The sequence below is a fragment of the Haliaeetus albicilla genome, chromosome 14, assembly GCF_947461875.1.
Source record: "Haliaeetus albicilla chromosome 14, bHalAlb1.1, whole genome shotgun sequence".
In the NCBI taxonomy this organism is placed as follows: Eukaryota; Metazoa; Chordata; class Aves; order Accipitriformes; family Accipitridae; genus Haliaeetus; species Haliaeetus albicilla.
Genome location: NC_091496.1, coordinates 2072114 through 2085335, shown reverse-complemented (window position 1 = coordinate 2085335; position 13222 = coordinate 2072114). Strand labels below are relative to the sequence as shown.

The 13222-nt window shown below is 46.5% G+C and overlaps 1 protein-coding gene across 1 annotated transcript in view; it reads left to right on the top strand.

Moving 5' to 3' along the window:
* LOC104321903 (collagen alpha-1(VII) chain-like) overlaps positions 1–13222 on the top strand; it is a 132774-nt gene that overhangs the window by 105467 nt on the left and 14085 nt on the right. Inside the window, exons 76-81 of the mRNA XM_069801526.1 lie at positions 6541–6621; positions 7803–7856; positions 8224–8277; positions 9623–9685; positions 10135–10197; positions 11605–11721. Coding sequence (XP_069657627.1) covers positions 6541–6621; positions 7803–7856; positions 8224–8277; positions 9623–9685; positions 10135–10197; positions 11605–11721 — 432 coding nt within the window. The remainder of the gene's footprint in view (positions 1–6540; positions 6622–7802; positions 7857–8223; positions 8278–9622; positions 9686–10134; positions 10198–11604; positions 11722–13222) is intronic.

The window sequence follows — 13222 nt, the reverse complement described above, 5'->3', positions numbered from 1 at the left end:
TGCTGGCTCGGTGCTGCTCCACAAAGCCAACATTCAAAGAGGCTTTGCTGGAAAAGCAGCCGTGGGCATGGGGGACCACAGCCAGCGTTATGTTTTAATAGGATGTTGCATTTTGCATTAAGGAACACATGAAACACACCTTTATTTATTATTTTTAATGCCTTTAGTGTATGAGGGGGCATTGCCAGACATGAACAGATAAGTTTCATGTTCAAATGGCTTAAGAATTGTGACTATAGGATGTATATCCCATGAGAAATGTATATATCCTTAAGAGACTGGAGTACAAGTGGCTATTCTCAGTGCTCAGTGGGTGCATGTTGCTGGCCAGAGGGAAAACAGTTATGCCGGACAGCCTGGATAATCTCTGAGTTCACCTTGCAATTCCTGACAAATTGCAATTGGGAGAAAAAAAAGAAAAGCAGTCTTGGTTTGCTAAAGTGTTTACATGCCTTTGAACTTCACCGTTTCACCTGGAAGAATCCCCCAGTGAAAAAATGGTCTCCAAGGTTGTCCAAAGTGAAAAAAGTCCCCGCTGATTTCTTTTCATCTGGGAAAGGAAGGAATAGATGGGAAGGAAACACCAAAAGGTGACTGGGACTTTTTCTCAGGTCATGGAAATACAAGCGTGTTCAGTTGTTTTATTGCAATAAGAAATATCAGTATTTTCTTAACCTGTTCCCCAATTATGCCTCTTTGTGTGTGAGTGGGCAATTCTCAGCAACTATCTGTTGCTGTGAAGGCTCCACAGCTGTTCAGCACTGCTCACTGATTACTGGTCACAGCTGTGTAACTATTTACAAGCTCATAAACCAGACTGGTAATTGCTCACTAAGAAAAAGGCCCTCATTCAGTTAAGTATTTAAATCCCTGCCTAATTGTAAACAACCTTCTGAGCACTTTGCCAAAGCAATGAGGCTGTAACGTGCTGTAAGCCCTCATCATCTGGGATCACCACACGTAGGCATTGGATCGAGTGTGGTTTTGAAATTGCTTTGTAGCGAACACCTGAATCCATAGGTGACAACCAGTAGTAGTGCAGGAGTAGAGCAAAGGTGTTCATTGAGGCTGCTGAGTGCAAAGGAAGCACAGCTGGATTCCACCATCCGAGCCAGCAACCATCCAGTCATGGTTGGATGATGTGCTGGTTTCTACTAGCACCCACAGGGTTTGGCGCATAATGCAGTTAATTACCAGAAAGTGGTATCTCGTCAGTCAATATTTAAGAAAAGCTAAGTAATCTTTCCTTTGGAAATATTTCGGGATTCTGCTGGTGCAGGTTAATGCTATCTGTGCTGTGCTTGGAGCTAGACTGAGATAATAGAGCTTAGCTTTGGTCCTTCATTAAATTTCTAAAATTGCATAAGTCAGATTAGAGCTGGGGCATTGTTGGAAGAGCCATGATATATGACATCCTGGATGAAATTCATCTGACCTCAGGTTGGAGGTCTGCCATGTTCACTTTCCAGATCCGAGCAAGCCATGCTCTGGCTTGTTTTATTGGCAGCTTTAGGGTACTCTCAGAGCATGATTCACATCCTCTATTTCAGATACCTGTGTTAGGATGCAACATCCTGATGTGACTTGTTCTTCACAAACTCATGTCTCACTTTATCTTCGAAGTGCTCACAGACACTTTGATTATTTTGTTCCCCAAGTTATTCTGGAGAGGTAGGCTAGGCTGCCTCATGTATCATTCCCCAAGTCCTCTTCTCCCCTTTTCTTGAAGACAGACACTACTTGGTCCAGTCTACCTGTACTCAATCTATCCTATGCAAAGTCTTAAAGGTAATGGCTAGCGGTTCTCATTTTTCTTCATCTCTCTCTAATTCCATCTTTCATATCCACAAATTGCCACCAACTCATTGCAAACATTTGCTGGTCCCTTTCTGTCCTGCTGAATTCACTCTGAGTAATTTAACCAGCTTCTAAAAAGTCTCATCCATTTACCCTTTTGATTTGGTGTTCTATAGGAATTCCCAACCAAGTTGACAGCATTTGTGTCTTCTCCCTGTAATCATTGCCCAGAGAATTTCAATGGATCTAGTTGACTTTACAACTGGACCTCAAGGCAAATGAGTGCATTCTTGATATTCAAGACAACTCCTCCTTTTTCCTCTTTTAGAAAAGCACTGTGGTCTTTTACATTGATATTCCTGCTGTGCTTCATCCTTTTATATTAATATTGCAGTCTGTGTTATACCTATTAAGTCATCATCTTGATAATGTATTAAGGTTTCCAGTTCCTGTTCTTTATTTCCCATGCTTTGTGCATTAATATACTGCCACATTAACCCATTATTCTCCCTAAAGCTCCATTATGAATAACCCTCTCCCCTTCTCTTGCCATTACTCTCTATGTGGGGTTTCCAGGCTCTACAGTTACCAGTGTTCCTTGGCCCTCTCCATCCTGATTTGCAGTCCTCTTCACTAGGTGTACAAGTTGGACCTCAGAGATGTTCTTCGCCTCCTCTTGTGAGCTGGGCTCTCTGGATTTGGCCAGCAGCCTGTGGATCCTTGCCCTATAACTGAGGAAGCCAGGGTCTGTGAAGTAACACCATCCCCACAGCCATGTGCTTATTCCCAGGGTGTCCTGCTTCAACTTGCCTGGAGGGTGGGAGACCCACCCAGCTCCCTGGACCTTCTGCTTTTGCCCTCAGAACCATTTCTGATGCGCTTCATTCTTCAACGCTTGCACATCTGCCAAAGCCCATCTTGGGGCAGAGCCACCAGCATGTGACTGGGGGGAAGGATGGGAGAAACCCAGGATTTTTCAGTTCACGTTGATCATTGAGAGTGATGGAGTTCGCAAGATGTGAAAACAAAGCCATACGCCAGAAGACGAAGAAAGAACTGAGAGCAAGTCAGGGCATTGTGATTAACACTGGGACAATCAGATGCTAAATAAGGCCAGGCCAGGAGGGCTAATGGAAGGCTAAAAGACGTTCTTTTACCACCTTTACACAGCACAGTGCTACAGTCAAAACCAGACAGCACTCTGCAGGGTCTGAAAACTAGGTGATAATTAAGGCCCTGTAATCCGGAGTATGGTAGGTGTGGGAATGGTTATAAGCGGGAATTTGACTTTACCATAGACATTAAGAGCATAAGAGCTCTTGATGTAGGTAAGAGTGGCGCACAGACATCTCTGAAGAGGTACTGACAAGAAAGCCCTACCTCCCTCCACCGGCTGCATGGGGACTTAGGTGAACCCATACAGCATCCCAGTTCTCCTGCCCGATGAGCAGTGGGCCACTTCAAGCCAGAGGAGAGGAAAGGTGGGATGTGGGGGTCTGCCCTGGGCTTGACAAGAGATGCCCCTGGCCACTCAGCGTGGAAAAAGCCATCTCCTGAGAAGTTCTTGCCCTGGGAGAGTCCTGAGCACTTCTGATGAGTCCAGGCCAGTCAAAGGGAAGTCAGTCAGCCAGATCTTCCAGCCACAGGTGGAAATATCTGCCCGGGGCACCTTGGAGTCTTTGCAGCAGGTTATCAGGCTGACCCATCTCTGAGATGTAGTGCCTGAGAACGAATGCTCATTACAGCTGTGAAGACCAGTGGCAGCTCCCACACCAAGAAAGGATTTTTGGGGGAGGATGCTCAGGACTGCAGCAAGTAATTGCGGGCAGGACAGTCTAGACAAAAGACACAGCAGGGAAGGGATAAAAACACAGATGAAACTCTGAGGTTGAAACTCCCAGCTACTTCATATGCATCATCCCATCAAATATTGAGCACTGAAGCCCAGGAGGTGGGAAACCTTTCAGCAGAGGTTGCAGCCTACATCACGGTTTGGAAATGCATTAACCCTTTGATGTGTGTCTTCAGACAGACTGATCCTTTTGGGGCGCACCGCTGGGGCAATGTTTCTGCTGATGGGTTTCACACTTTCCCAGCGTGACCCAGCTAATTCCCCAGCTCATTCATCTGAGTGGAAACGATGAGCCTGGAGACAAGGCAGGCTCCTCCCTGGCTCCAGCCCAAAGCTTCGTGGGAATTTGTGCCTGGAAGCAGAGATCCTCGCCTGCTCAAAGACGTCTTTGCGTCACAGCCAGTGCTCAGGACTTATGACTAAGCCTCTGTGTTGACGTGTCTTCATGGTACCTGGTGTCTTTGCAGTTAAATGAAGCCTGTTCCAGAAACACTTTAATAACAGAACCAAATAGCGAGAGCCATTTCCAGTACTCCACCAGTAATTGCCTTTAAACTGCCATTTTACTAGCTTTTATTGCCCAGCCTCTATTTGCCTGGCAGAACACAGAATGTAAATCTGAGGAAGCAAATTTCCATTCAGCTTCCTTCCCTTGACTAGTTCTCAAACGTTTTCCTCTTCCTCCTATTTTTTTTCTTCTCCTAGTCCATCTTTATCTTGTCCTGGGTACAGAGGGCCTTGAAAATCATCACTTCTCTGACCTGCTTCCCCCTGCAGCTGAAGCAGGGAAAGACCTGCTGTCATGTCCACGCCTTATTATAAACCTTCTAGTCTATATGACAAAGTTTCTTCAGCCCAGGATGAGTAGGAGTCCACCTACGGTGAGATAAGACCCAGGTCAAAAACTTGCTTATGTTTGCTGGACCGAGGAGGCATGGCTTAGACCCAGCTACCTTTCAGTCTACCAGCACATATTGTGAGCTTAACTCTTTCTAAAGCCATTTGGGCTCCTTTCAGGTCAAGAGCAGGCAAGAAGCATCTCATGATCTAAGGCAGACAGAAGAGATGAGAGTTGGACACGGGCAGGTGGGGAAGCACAGGAAAACAAGGAAAGGTTTCTCCTTGAGATAGGAGGCACTACAGACAACCAAGAGAAATATTAAAGCTAATTGGGAAATCTCTAACTAGTGCCATGTTCCTTCAGGATCAGGCAGTGCTCAAGAATAAGATTTTTAGCCCATCCCCTTGGATACAGGTGTGTAAATCCCCAACCAGATGGATCTGTACCCAGTTCAAAGCTATCTCAGAAACACCAGGCACTTGAAGGTATCCTGGGCTTGTGAGAATTAACCATCAAACCAAAAGGTTTATTACCCTCCAAGTAAGCAATCTGTCCTAGCAAACAGAGAAACTGTAGTTAGGTGGGGGTTTTATGGTCCATTTACTTCCTCAGATGGAACTTTATATTGACTGTGTCAATAAATAGTTACTAGTAAATAAAGAGCTTGCATGAGATGTTTGTACCTGATAGCGTAGGCAGTGCTTGAGGAACGTGGACTATACCTGATCCAGACATGACCAGCAGAGCCATGGAAGAGAACCTGGCTGGCTCTCAAACACTCTTCTTACTCTGAAATGTAAAATGTGCCAAGGCTTGGGGAGGGGTTTGAAGAAGCAACATGTTCCGCAGAGGAGGAGCTGAATTTTTATATCTGGGAATGAAAAGGTAATGGGTCTGTCCTCGTAGTCTGACCCACTGTCAGGAACAGCACCGTCCCACCTGTGTGTCTCTGGGATGTCTGCTTGTCACCGTGATGGTGTTTGAAGTGTCCATTCGTCACTGAGAGGAGGAGTAATTGGAGAGGTGATGAGCCTGCTTGGCTTACAAATCTGGTTGCTGATTTTTATTTTTTTTTTAATGAATGTGTTTCCTTTCAACAACCCACTGCAAATTAATTCCAAGTAGAGAATGCCACTTGTTCATCTCCTGATCTGCTTAAATAGCCAATTCATTCTCCTCTGAGTGAGCTGAGCCCTGTGCAATCAGTGTCTCAAGTGGGGATAAATCCAATTTCATCTCACATCCAGGTTCTGAAAACTGCCATCAAAATTGGTCAGAATGGAGGAGTAGAGTGTGGCAGCCTTGGGGGGGGGGCATTTCCAGTAGCTTTTAGTTTGCTACTGAAACAGTGGGAGACCCCATGCAAAGAGGCCCCGATGCTGGAGGTGGCTCCAATGTCCCACGCTGAGCTGAGCTGCAAAGTGGCTTCAGAAGCTGAGAACCTCCAAACTGTGGCCAAAAGGGGTCTTCTTGGGAGACCACCTCTGTCCAGCATTGCTCACAAGTCTGGGCTGGATGAGGATATCTCTTTTGTTTCTCAAGTCCCCAGACGGGAGACCTTCTCTGAACTGCACCTGTGAGCAATCCCATGCCTGGATCCGCTCATTCGCCAAACCAAATTTCACCATCCAGCACTGCTTTCCTCAGCTGACTGGGTCTGAAGCTGCAGACCCAGTGCCCAAGATTGTGTGCGTCCCTCTAAGCCACTCGCAGTGTGATGCTGCATGCTTAATGCCCTCGCTCCTGTTTTCAACCGCAGCCATCACCACCTAAATTTTCTTGGCCCAGGACTACTCTTTAGCTCCCACCTGCCTCTATTTCCTGAGCTGTAATTATAAATACATTTGCTAGTGGCTTACAAGCCCACGAGGAATGGGTGCTAAATCCCAGCCTTAGCTCTTGGTGTTAGTACTAGTGTAGCTTCTGACCTCTGACTGCGGGAACACGCAACCCAGGGTCTTACTATTGAGTTTCCATCCTCATGACTGTCCTCAGCCACCTTCCCAGCAAGAGCTGACACAGAAATTAATTTTTCTCATCTTTCTGGCAGGGTGCAGCAGGTCTTGATGGGAAGAATGGAAACAAGGGAGCCAAAGGTGACAGAGGTCTTCAGGGGCAGAAGGGGAAGCCGGTGAGTAGCAAGAAAGAACATGGTTCGTTTGGCAGGTGGAAGGAGGTTCTGTGCCTTTCTTGACCCCAAGTTCATTTCTCCTCCTGCACCTTACCTGCCTCATTACTGGAGTCAGGTCTTGCTCAGCGTGAATCTTTCCAAAAGAGAGATGAAATCGCTCCCTAAACCTCCTGGAGAAGTCTCTAATGCACATCCTGGCCTGATTTTTAGGAGGATCTATTCTCTGGATGCCAGCAAAGAATCTGTCCATGTCTCTAGCGATAGACTTCTAAGCTTTCCCATGTTTTTCAACATGAGTTTTCCTTTGTTACTTGCCAAGGCCCAAATTTCAAGTTCCGTCATGTACCAAGTCCAGTTGTCCTTGATGCTGACCTGCCTGATGGAGAGCGCAGGGAACAAAGCAATCATTTGCTAAAGCCCTTATGGACCTCGCTTTCCTGGGACGAGCTGGTTCTCTGTCATGACAGGATGCCTCCCTTGCCCCCAGATAAGTTCCTGCACATGGATCCAGCTTCGACTCCTTATTACTGAAAAATGCATCTCCAAAGTGATGCTCGGTGGGAACATGTTTTCACTTTACTTCCTGGAAACAAGCTGAAATCTGCTGGTGGTTTTTCTCTTTTGTTTTCCCATGAGAGAAAATACTAGGAGATTTTGGGAGGGTGCAGGAAAGGAAGACCTCACTGAAATTAATGAACATCCTCTAGATCATTCAGGTAGTGCCTGAAGGACCCAGGCTTTGAATGACAGACTCAATTTTCAGGGGCAGTGACCAACAAAATCACTGAGGGAAACCATCTAACATCTCCACAGTGCAGGTCATCGTGATTGTTGCCACTCCATTAGCTCCCAAACCTCAGTAGCGTTCACTCCAACACACAGGTCCTCAAGGGTCATTTTCCAAACGTTGCCCAGCGTAAGCTACAGACCCTGTGGTGACGCATCACAGCACTTTGTCCCACTTTGCTAGCAGCCCTGTCGCAGTCACCCACCTTCTGCAAGGTCATTCCCTGTCCCACCCCAGAGCTGGCTGCATTTCTAGTGACAAGGTGACCATGATCTGCAAATTTTCAAGAAGCCTCTGGTGGTTAAAAGCACAATATAAATGCAACATGATGCTATCACCAGGGCTATATTGTTCACCTTTCAGGCTGTGCATATGTTTGTCTTTTTTTATGTAGGGAGGGAAAGGTGATCCTGGGACCACTGGTGACATCGGGCAGAAAGGAACAAAGGTAGGAGATGGATGAGATCCTGTGAAATCTCCATCCTTGGAGGTACTCAAAAGCTGTCTGAACACGGTCCTGGTCAACCAGCTTTAGAGGGCCCTCCCCTCCCTCCTGAGCAGGGGAGTTGGACAAGAAGTCCTCCAGAGCTCCCTTCCAACCTCAACCACTCCGTGATTCTGGGAAATAAAGGTTGGGACAAGCAGAGAAGATAGCTCAGGCTCCAGGCTGCAGTGACGCGTATGGGGAAGGATGCTGTGAGCAAGGGAAGAGTTTGCAGCGCTGCCTCGGGGTTAGCCCTGTGCACACGCAGAGTTCCTCCCTCCTGCCCTCACCTTGATTTAAAGTCACCCCCTGTGTTCTGCTTTCTCCTCAGGGCTTACGAGGGCTTCCAGGACACATTGGCACTCCCGGAGCCAAAGGCATCAAGGTGAGCTAAGCCCAGGTTTCCGTCCTGCTCTAGCTGCCCCATTTCCAGCATCGTTTCTATCGTGGTTTAACCACAGCCAGCAACTAAGCACCACGCAGCCGCTCTATCACTCCCCCCAACCCAGTGGGATGGGGGAGAGAATCAGGGAAAAAAAAGTAAAACTCATGGGTTGAGATAAGAACAGTTTAACAGGACAGAAAGGGAGAAAATAATAATGATAATAATAACAATAATAAAATGGCAATAATAATAAAAGGATTGGAATATACAAAACAAGTGATGCACAATGCAATTGCTTACCAATCACCAACCGATGCCCAGTTAGTTCCTGAGCAGCGATCCCTCCCTGCCCAACTCCCCCCAGTTTATATACTGGGCATGACGTCACATGGTATGGAATACCCCTTTGGCCAGTTTGGGTCAGCTGTCCTGGCTGTGTCCCCTCCCAGCTTCTTGTGCCCCTCCAGCCTTCTTGCTGGCTGGGCACGTGAAGCTGAAGAATCCTTGACTTAGGCTAAACACTACTCAGCAACAACTGAAAACATCAGTGTGTTATCCACATTATTCTCATACTGAATCCAAAACACAGCACCAAACCAGCTACTAGAAGGAAAATTAACTCTGTCGCAGCCAAAATGAGGACCGTTTCCCACTCATCCCCAGGATAGCATCATGCATGAAGAATCCACCCTAACTCTGGCAGGAGAAGTCCCTCTTGGTAGCACGGAGCTGCAGGCTGCAGCACAGAGAGACGTGGCCATGCAGAGCAGGGAGCCATGGATGGGGAGTTTTTAAGGCTTGCAGGGAACTTTTTGATAATCTGGGGTAAAAAAAAACAGACCCTGCCCAAATCCCCATCAGGTCTGTGGCTTAGCAACTGCCTGGACTTAATTCGCAATTACTGCTGGGCACATCACTCCCATTGTCAGCACAATTAGCCCTTCCTCTATAAACAGGGATAATGACCCTTAATGGTCTTTTTACGAAGGATTTTGAAAAGCTTGATAAGAAGTAAGGGAGCTATTGATAGCTGAGCCAATGGGGTAAGTTGTTATTGTTGTTGTTGTTATTAATATCTTCCTTTATCAGACTCGGCCTATTGGGTAAATGAAGTACTGTTCAGTGAATTTCCCACCTACTTTCATGTAGGTGGGCTTGGAGTCAGGACAGTCTAAAATTTATACAGAAGTAAGACTTTGCCTATACTTAGGCTTTCTGTTACCAGGAGTGTCGTCATCATGTTTCCCCCTCAAGTACTGCTCACCTTGCCTTTTCGGAGCCAGTTTTCCCAATGTTTTAGGGCTTGTTTGTGCTTACAGCCCATCCACTGCTTTTTCATCCACAGGGAGAAACTGGCAGTCCTGGAAAACCAGGGATCCCAGGATCGGATGGACCGTATGGACCAAAGGTGAGTATCTAAATTATGCATCTGCCTACAAGTAAGAGGTTTCCAAAAAGCATTGCAGGTGCTGCAAATCCACCTCTGCAACGTGCTTATTTCTTTCAAAGGGCACAAATGAGTTTTTTCTGAATCTGTTCCTATAAACCAGCATAGATCTGGGTGAAGATACTTGGACACTAGGGTGGGGACCCCTTCACTCACCGCTGCAAGACTCAACAGGGTTCATCCACTCCAGCCCTGATGCTCCACAGGCACTATTGCACATGTCAAGTAGTCGAGATTTGAATGAGATTTCTTTCCGTTTCCTTGAGTACTGCACCAATGCTCAGGCTGAGAGACCCTGCTGGGTCACACTCAGTAAATAATATTGTAATCTGAAGAAAAGCTGGTTCATTCAGCATATTGCAACCTTGCCAAGTCTGCATTGGCCCTGATTTTATCTTGGCTCCTTCCAGGGTGAACAAGGAGCATCAGGGGACAATGGTGCCTCAGGGATTCCTGGGGAGAAAGGAGAAAAGGTTAGTACTCACCAGACTGCATCGAGCTGCCATTTATAAAAGAATAAATCCCACATCCATCAGGTCGAGTTAACAAAATTATACACTCTCTACATCATAGGTACCCTTTCCAGTGGGCAAATGTCAACTGTCTGGAGCATTAAGCCTGGGACTGCAGTTGGAAAGGGCAGGAGAGGGAGGGCTCCTTAAATTCACCCTCTGCTGATGTATGAAACCCCAGGAGGGTGCCTGCTTAGTATGAGGAAAAGCCATCCAAACCCTTGAAGTGGGATTAATTGTGAGAGTTTATCCAACACTACCATGCCCAGGGTAAAGGGTGCCTGGGATGCTGTGGGGCAGAAGAAGTGCATAACGCTGTTGCCTCCTGGGCATGCTGGACATGGGAGTGGGAAAGATCTCCAAGGTGACCTGCTCCCGGGCTCTGCTCTCAGCTCCCTGAGGACTCCCCACCTTGATCACTCCCCACTGATCTTCCTTCTCTGTGTTGCCTAATTTTCCATTTTCTTCCCTAAAAGAACAAATCTAAAATTTGTACCTTTCCATAGAGGGAAAAAATGGGTTTCAGTAAAAACAGTAACTGTTTTGAAAGAAAAAGAAAATGACACAATAATCCCAGCAGCCTCCATCAAGTCTTCTGGCATTTTCCAGCCCCTCAGGCCTTTCTCGCATTCAACTCCACCATCTGGTCTCCAGCTCATTTGGGATCTTAAAGAATTTGTTGCTTTTATTGATAACACCTCTTCTGGTCCTCATCCCCTGATGGTCATCTGTGTCAAACACTAAGGGTTCTTCTCTTGTCAAGCAACACCTCTGGCTCACTAAGGCTCTGAACTGCGTATGGTTGGAGGCTGGGAGATTATTTCTGGGGAAATATCACTCCTTTCCTCTCTTGTTCTTCTCCTCTCCCACAAATATTTGCATTCAGGCACTGCTGAAGGCTGGCTGTCAGGCTGACTGGAGCTCTTTCCTTCCACTGTGTTTTATGGGAGCCTTTTCTGTTCACAGAAGCTCCAGGAGAAAGCTCAATGGTGCAGATGAGTAGGAAATTTATAGTCCAGCTCTTGGTAACTTCCTTTCTCCTCCTCAGGAGTCATTGTTTTTTCCAGGGTTACAGACTAAAGGACTCCGCTTACTTCTGCAGAAAAAGTTGGGCATTAGAAATTACTGGGCATCATCCCAGAGAGGGGGTGTCCATGTCACCAAGCAGTGAGGTGCCTTCTCGACAAGTAAATGTGGAGAGCAAAGCTGAAGTATCTCTACCAACCTACTGATGTTCTGTGAATAGCACAATAGCAGACAGAGTGGAATGTAGATGGTCTCCCCTATATGCCAATGCATTTGGGTAATGTTTGACTGGCCCATCTCTAAAACCACCTGTGCTTGAACTGCTCTGTCGGTCATTCTCAGGGAGCCAAGGGAGTTCCTGGCTTGGGGGGCTTCAAAGGACAAATGGGATGGCCTGGGAAGACTGGAGTCGCTGGACCCGATGGACCTCAAGGGCCACAGGGTGAACCAGGGCCACAGGTGAGCAGCAAGTGGTCTGTAGCATGCCCTGAACCCTGGTGAGATCGGCACCTTACATCCTCATGTGACATAGCACCCCAGATATGTCCCCTCATGTCACCATACATCTCCCCCCCCCTTACAAGCTGGCACCTGAGGTCACCCACGTTGAGATGGCTGCAAAGTCTGCTGTCTTTCTGTGGGATCTTGGTCAACTTACTTCATCTCTTGGTGCATTTATCAGCGGAGATTTTTTTTTCCCCTCTCCTCTCTTCTTTTCCCATCTGCAGTGTAAGATACGATCTCTCAGTGAAGAAAGGAAGGCTGATAATTTCAAATTAGCAGGGCATCAAGTGCACCCCTCCTGTTGCTAATTATCTGGGGAGCCGGATGCCTAGGTTTCGGAAGGAGCTGGTGGCTTTCAGACCCCATTTGTGGGCCATACTTAATAAGTGTTTTTGCATGCAAGGCATGCTGGGCACCTTTTGAAATGTAACAAAAAGACTTGGAAATGAGACATGCTAATACTGTTTATGAGCAGAAACATGCTGCCCCCAGATTCTATGGTAATGAAGAGTGTCTTGCTGCTGCCAACACAATGCTGAGGGACTATGCTAGAGATTAATGCTAATCACCTGCCCTTAGACAGCATCCATTAAGTAACAAAGAACTTTTCAAGTCAAAGAGGGCTGGAAATGAAAATACACTTCTCAGTTGTGCTGGTGGGACCAGCTGAGTTTCAGGCTCGGACAAGAGAATAGATAAATTAACATGAAAGAACCAAGAACAAAAGAAAAGCTGGAGTTGGGTAACTATCTTAAAGACCAACTGTTATAGAATCATAGAATCACAGAATCACAGAATAGTTTGGGTTGGAAGGGACCTTTTAAGGTCATCTAGTCCAACCCCCCTGAAATGAGGAGGGACATCTTCAACTAGGTCAGGTTGCTCAGAGCCCCGTCCAACCTGACCTTGGACGTTTCCTTGAACGTATCCATAATGCCAGACTGTGAGTCTGGCAGATATTTGGTGTGCCATGTTTCACCCTTGAGTTGTGTATCCCTATATAAATGTGTGCAAAGATTTAACCCTCGAGCATGTGTGTATATATATATGTATGTATGTAGAGACTGCGTGTACACACACACACATATGGTTTGTAAAACCCTTGAGTTTTCTGCTAAATGGGAATTAGATTGTGCTGCTGCTTTGGAAACAAGGAAAGGAGGTAGAGACTCTGGCAGGATTTTCTTCTTTAATCTATTATGGCCTGCTGAATTATTTCAGCCAAATAATCCAAACTCCAGTCACCAGTGATAATCCTTCACCAAGCGAGAAGCACATTCAATAGTGTGGAGAATTTAGCTGATGTGTAGCTGCATCTGACAGTTCAGGACTGTGCTGGTAAAGATACACTGGTGAAATTGCTTTGGCTTTTGAGGATAGAAGTTGGGACAATTCAGACCCAATTTTGTGTGAAAGTCTGAATGAGTCTGGACCTCATTAAATCAGCTCTCCTGGG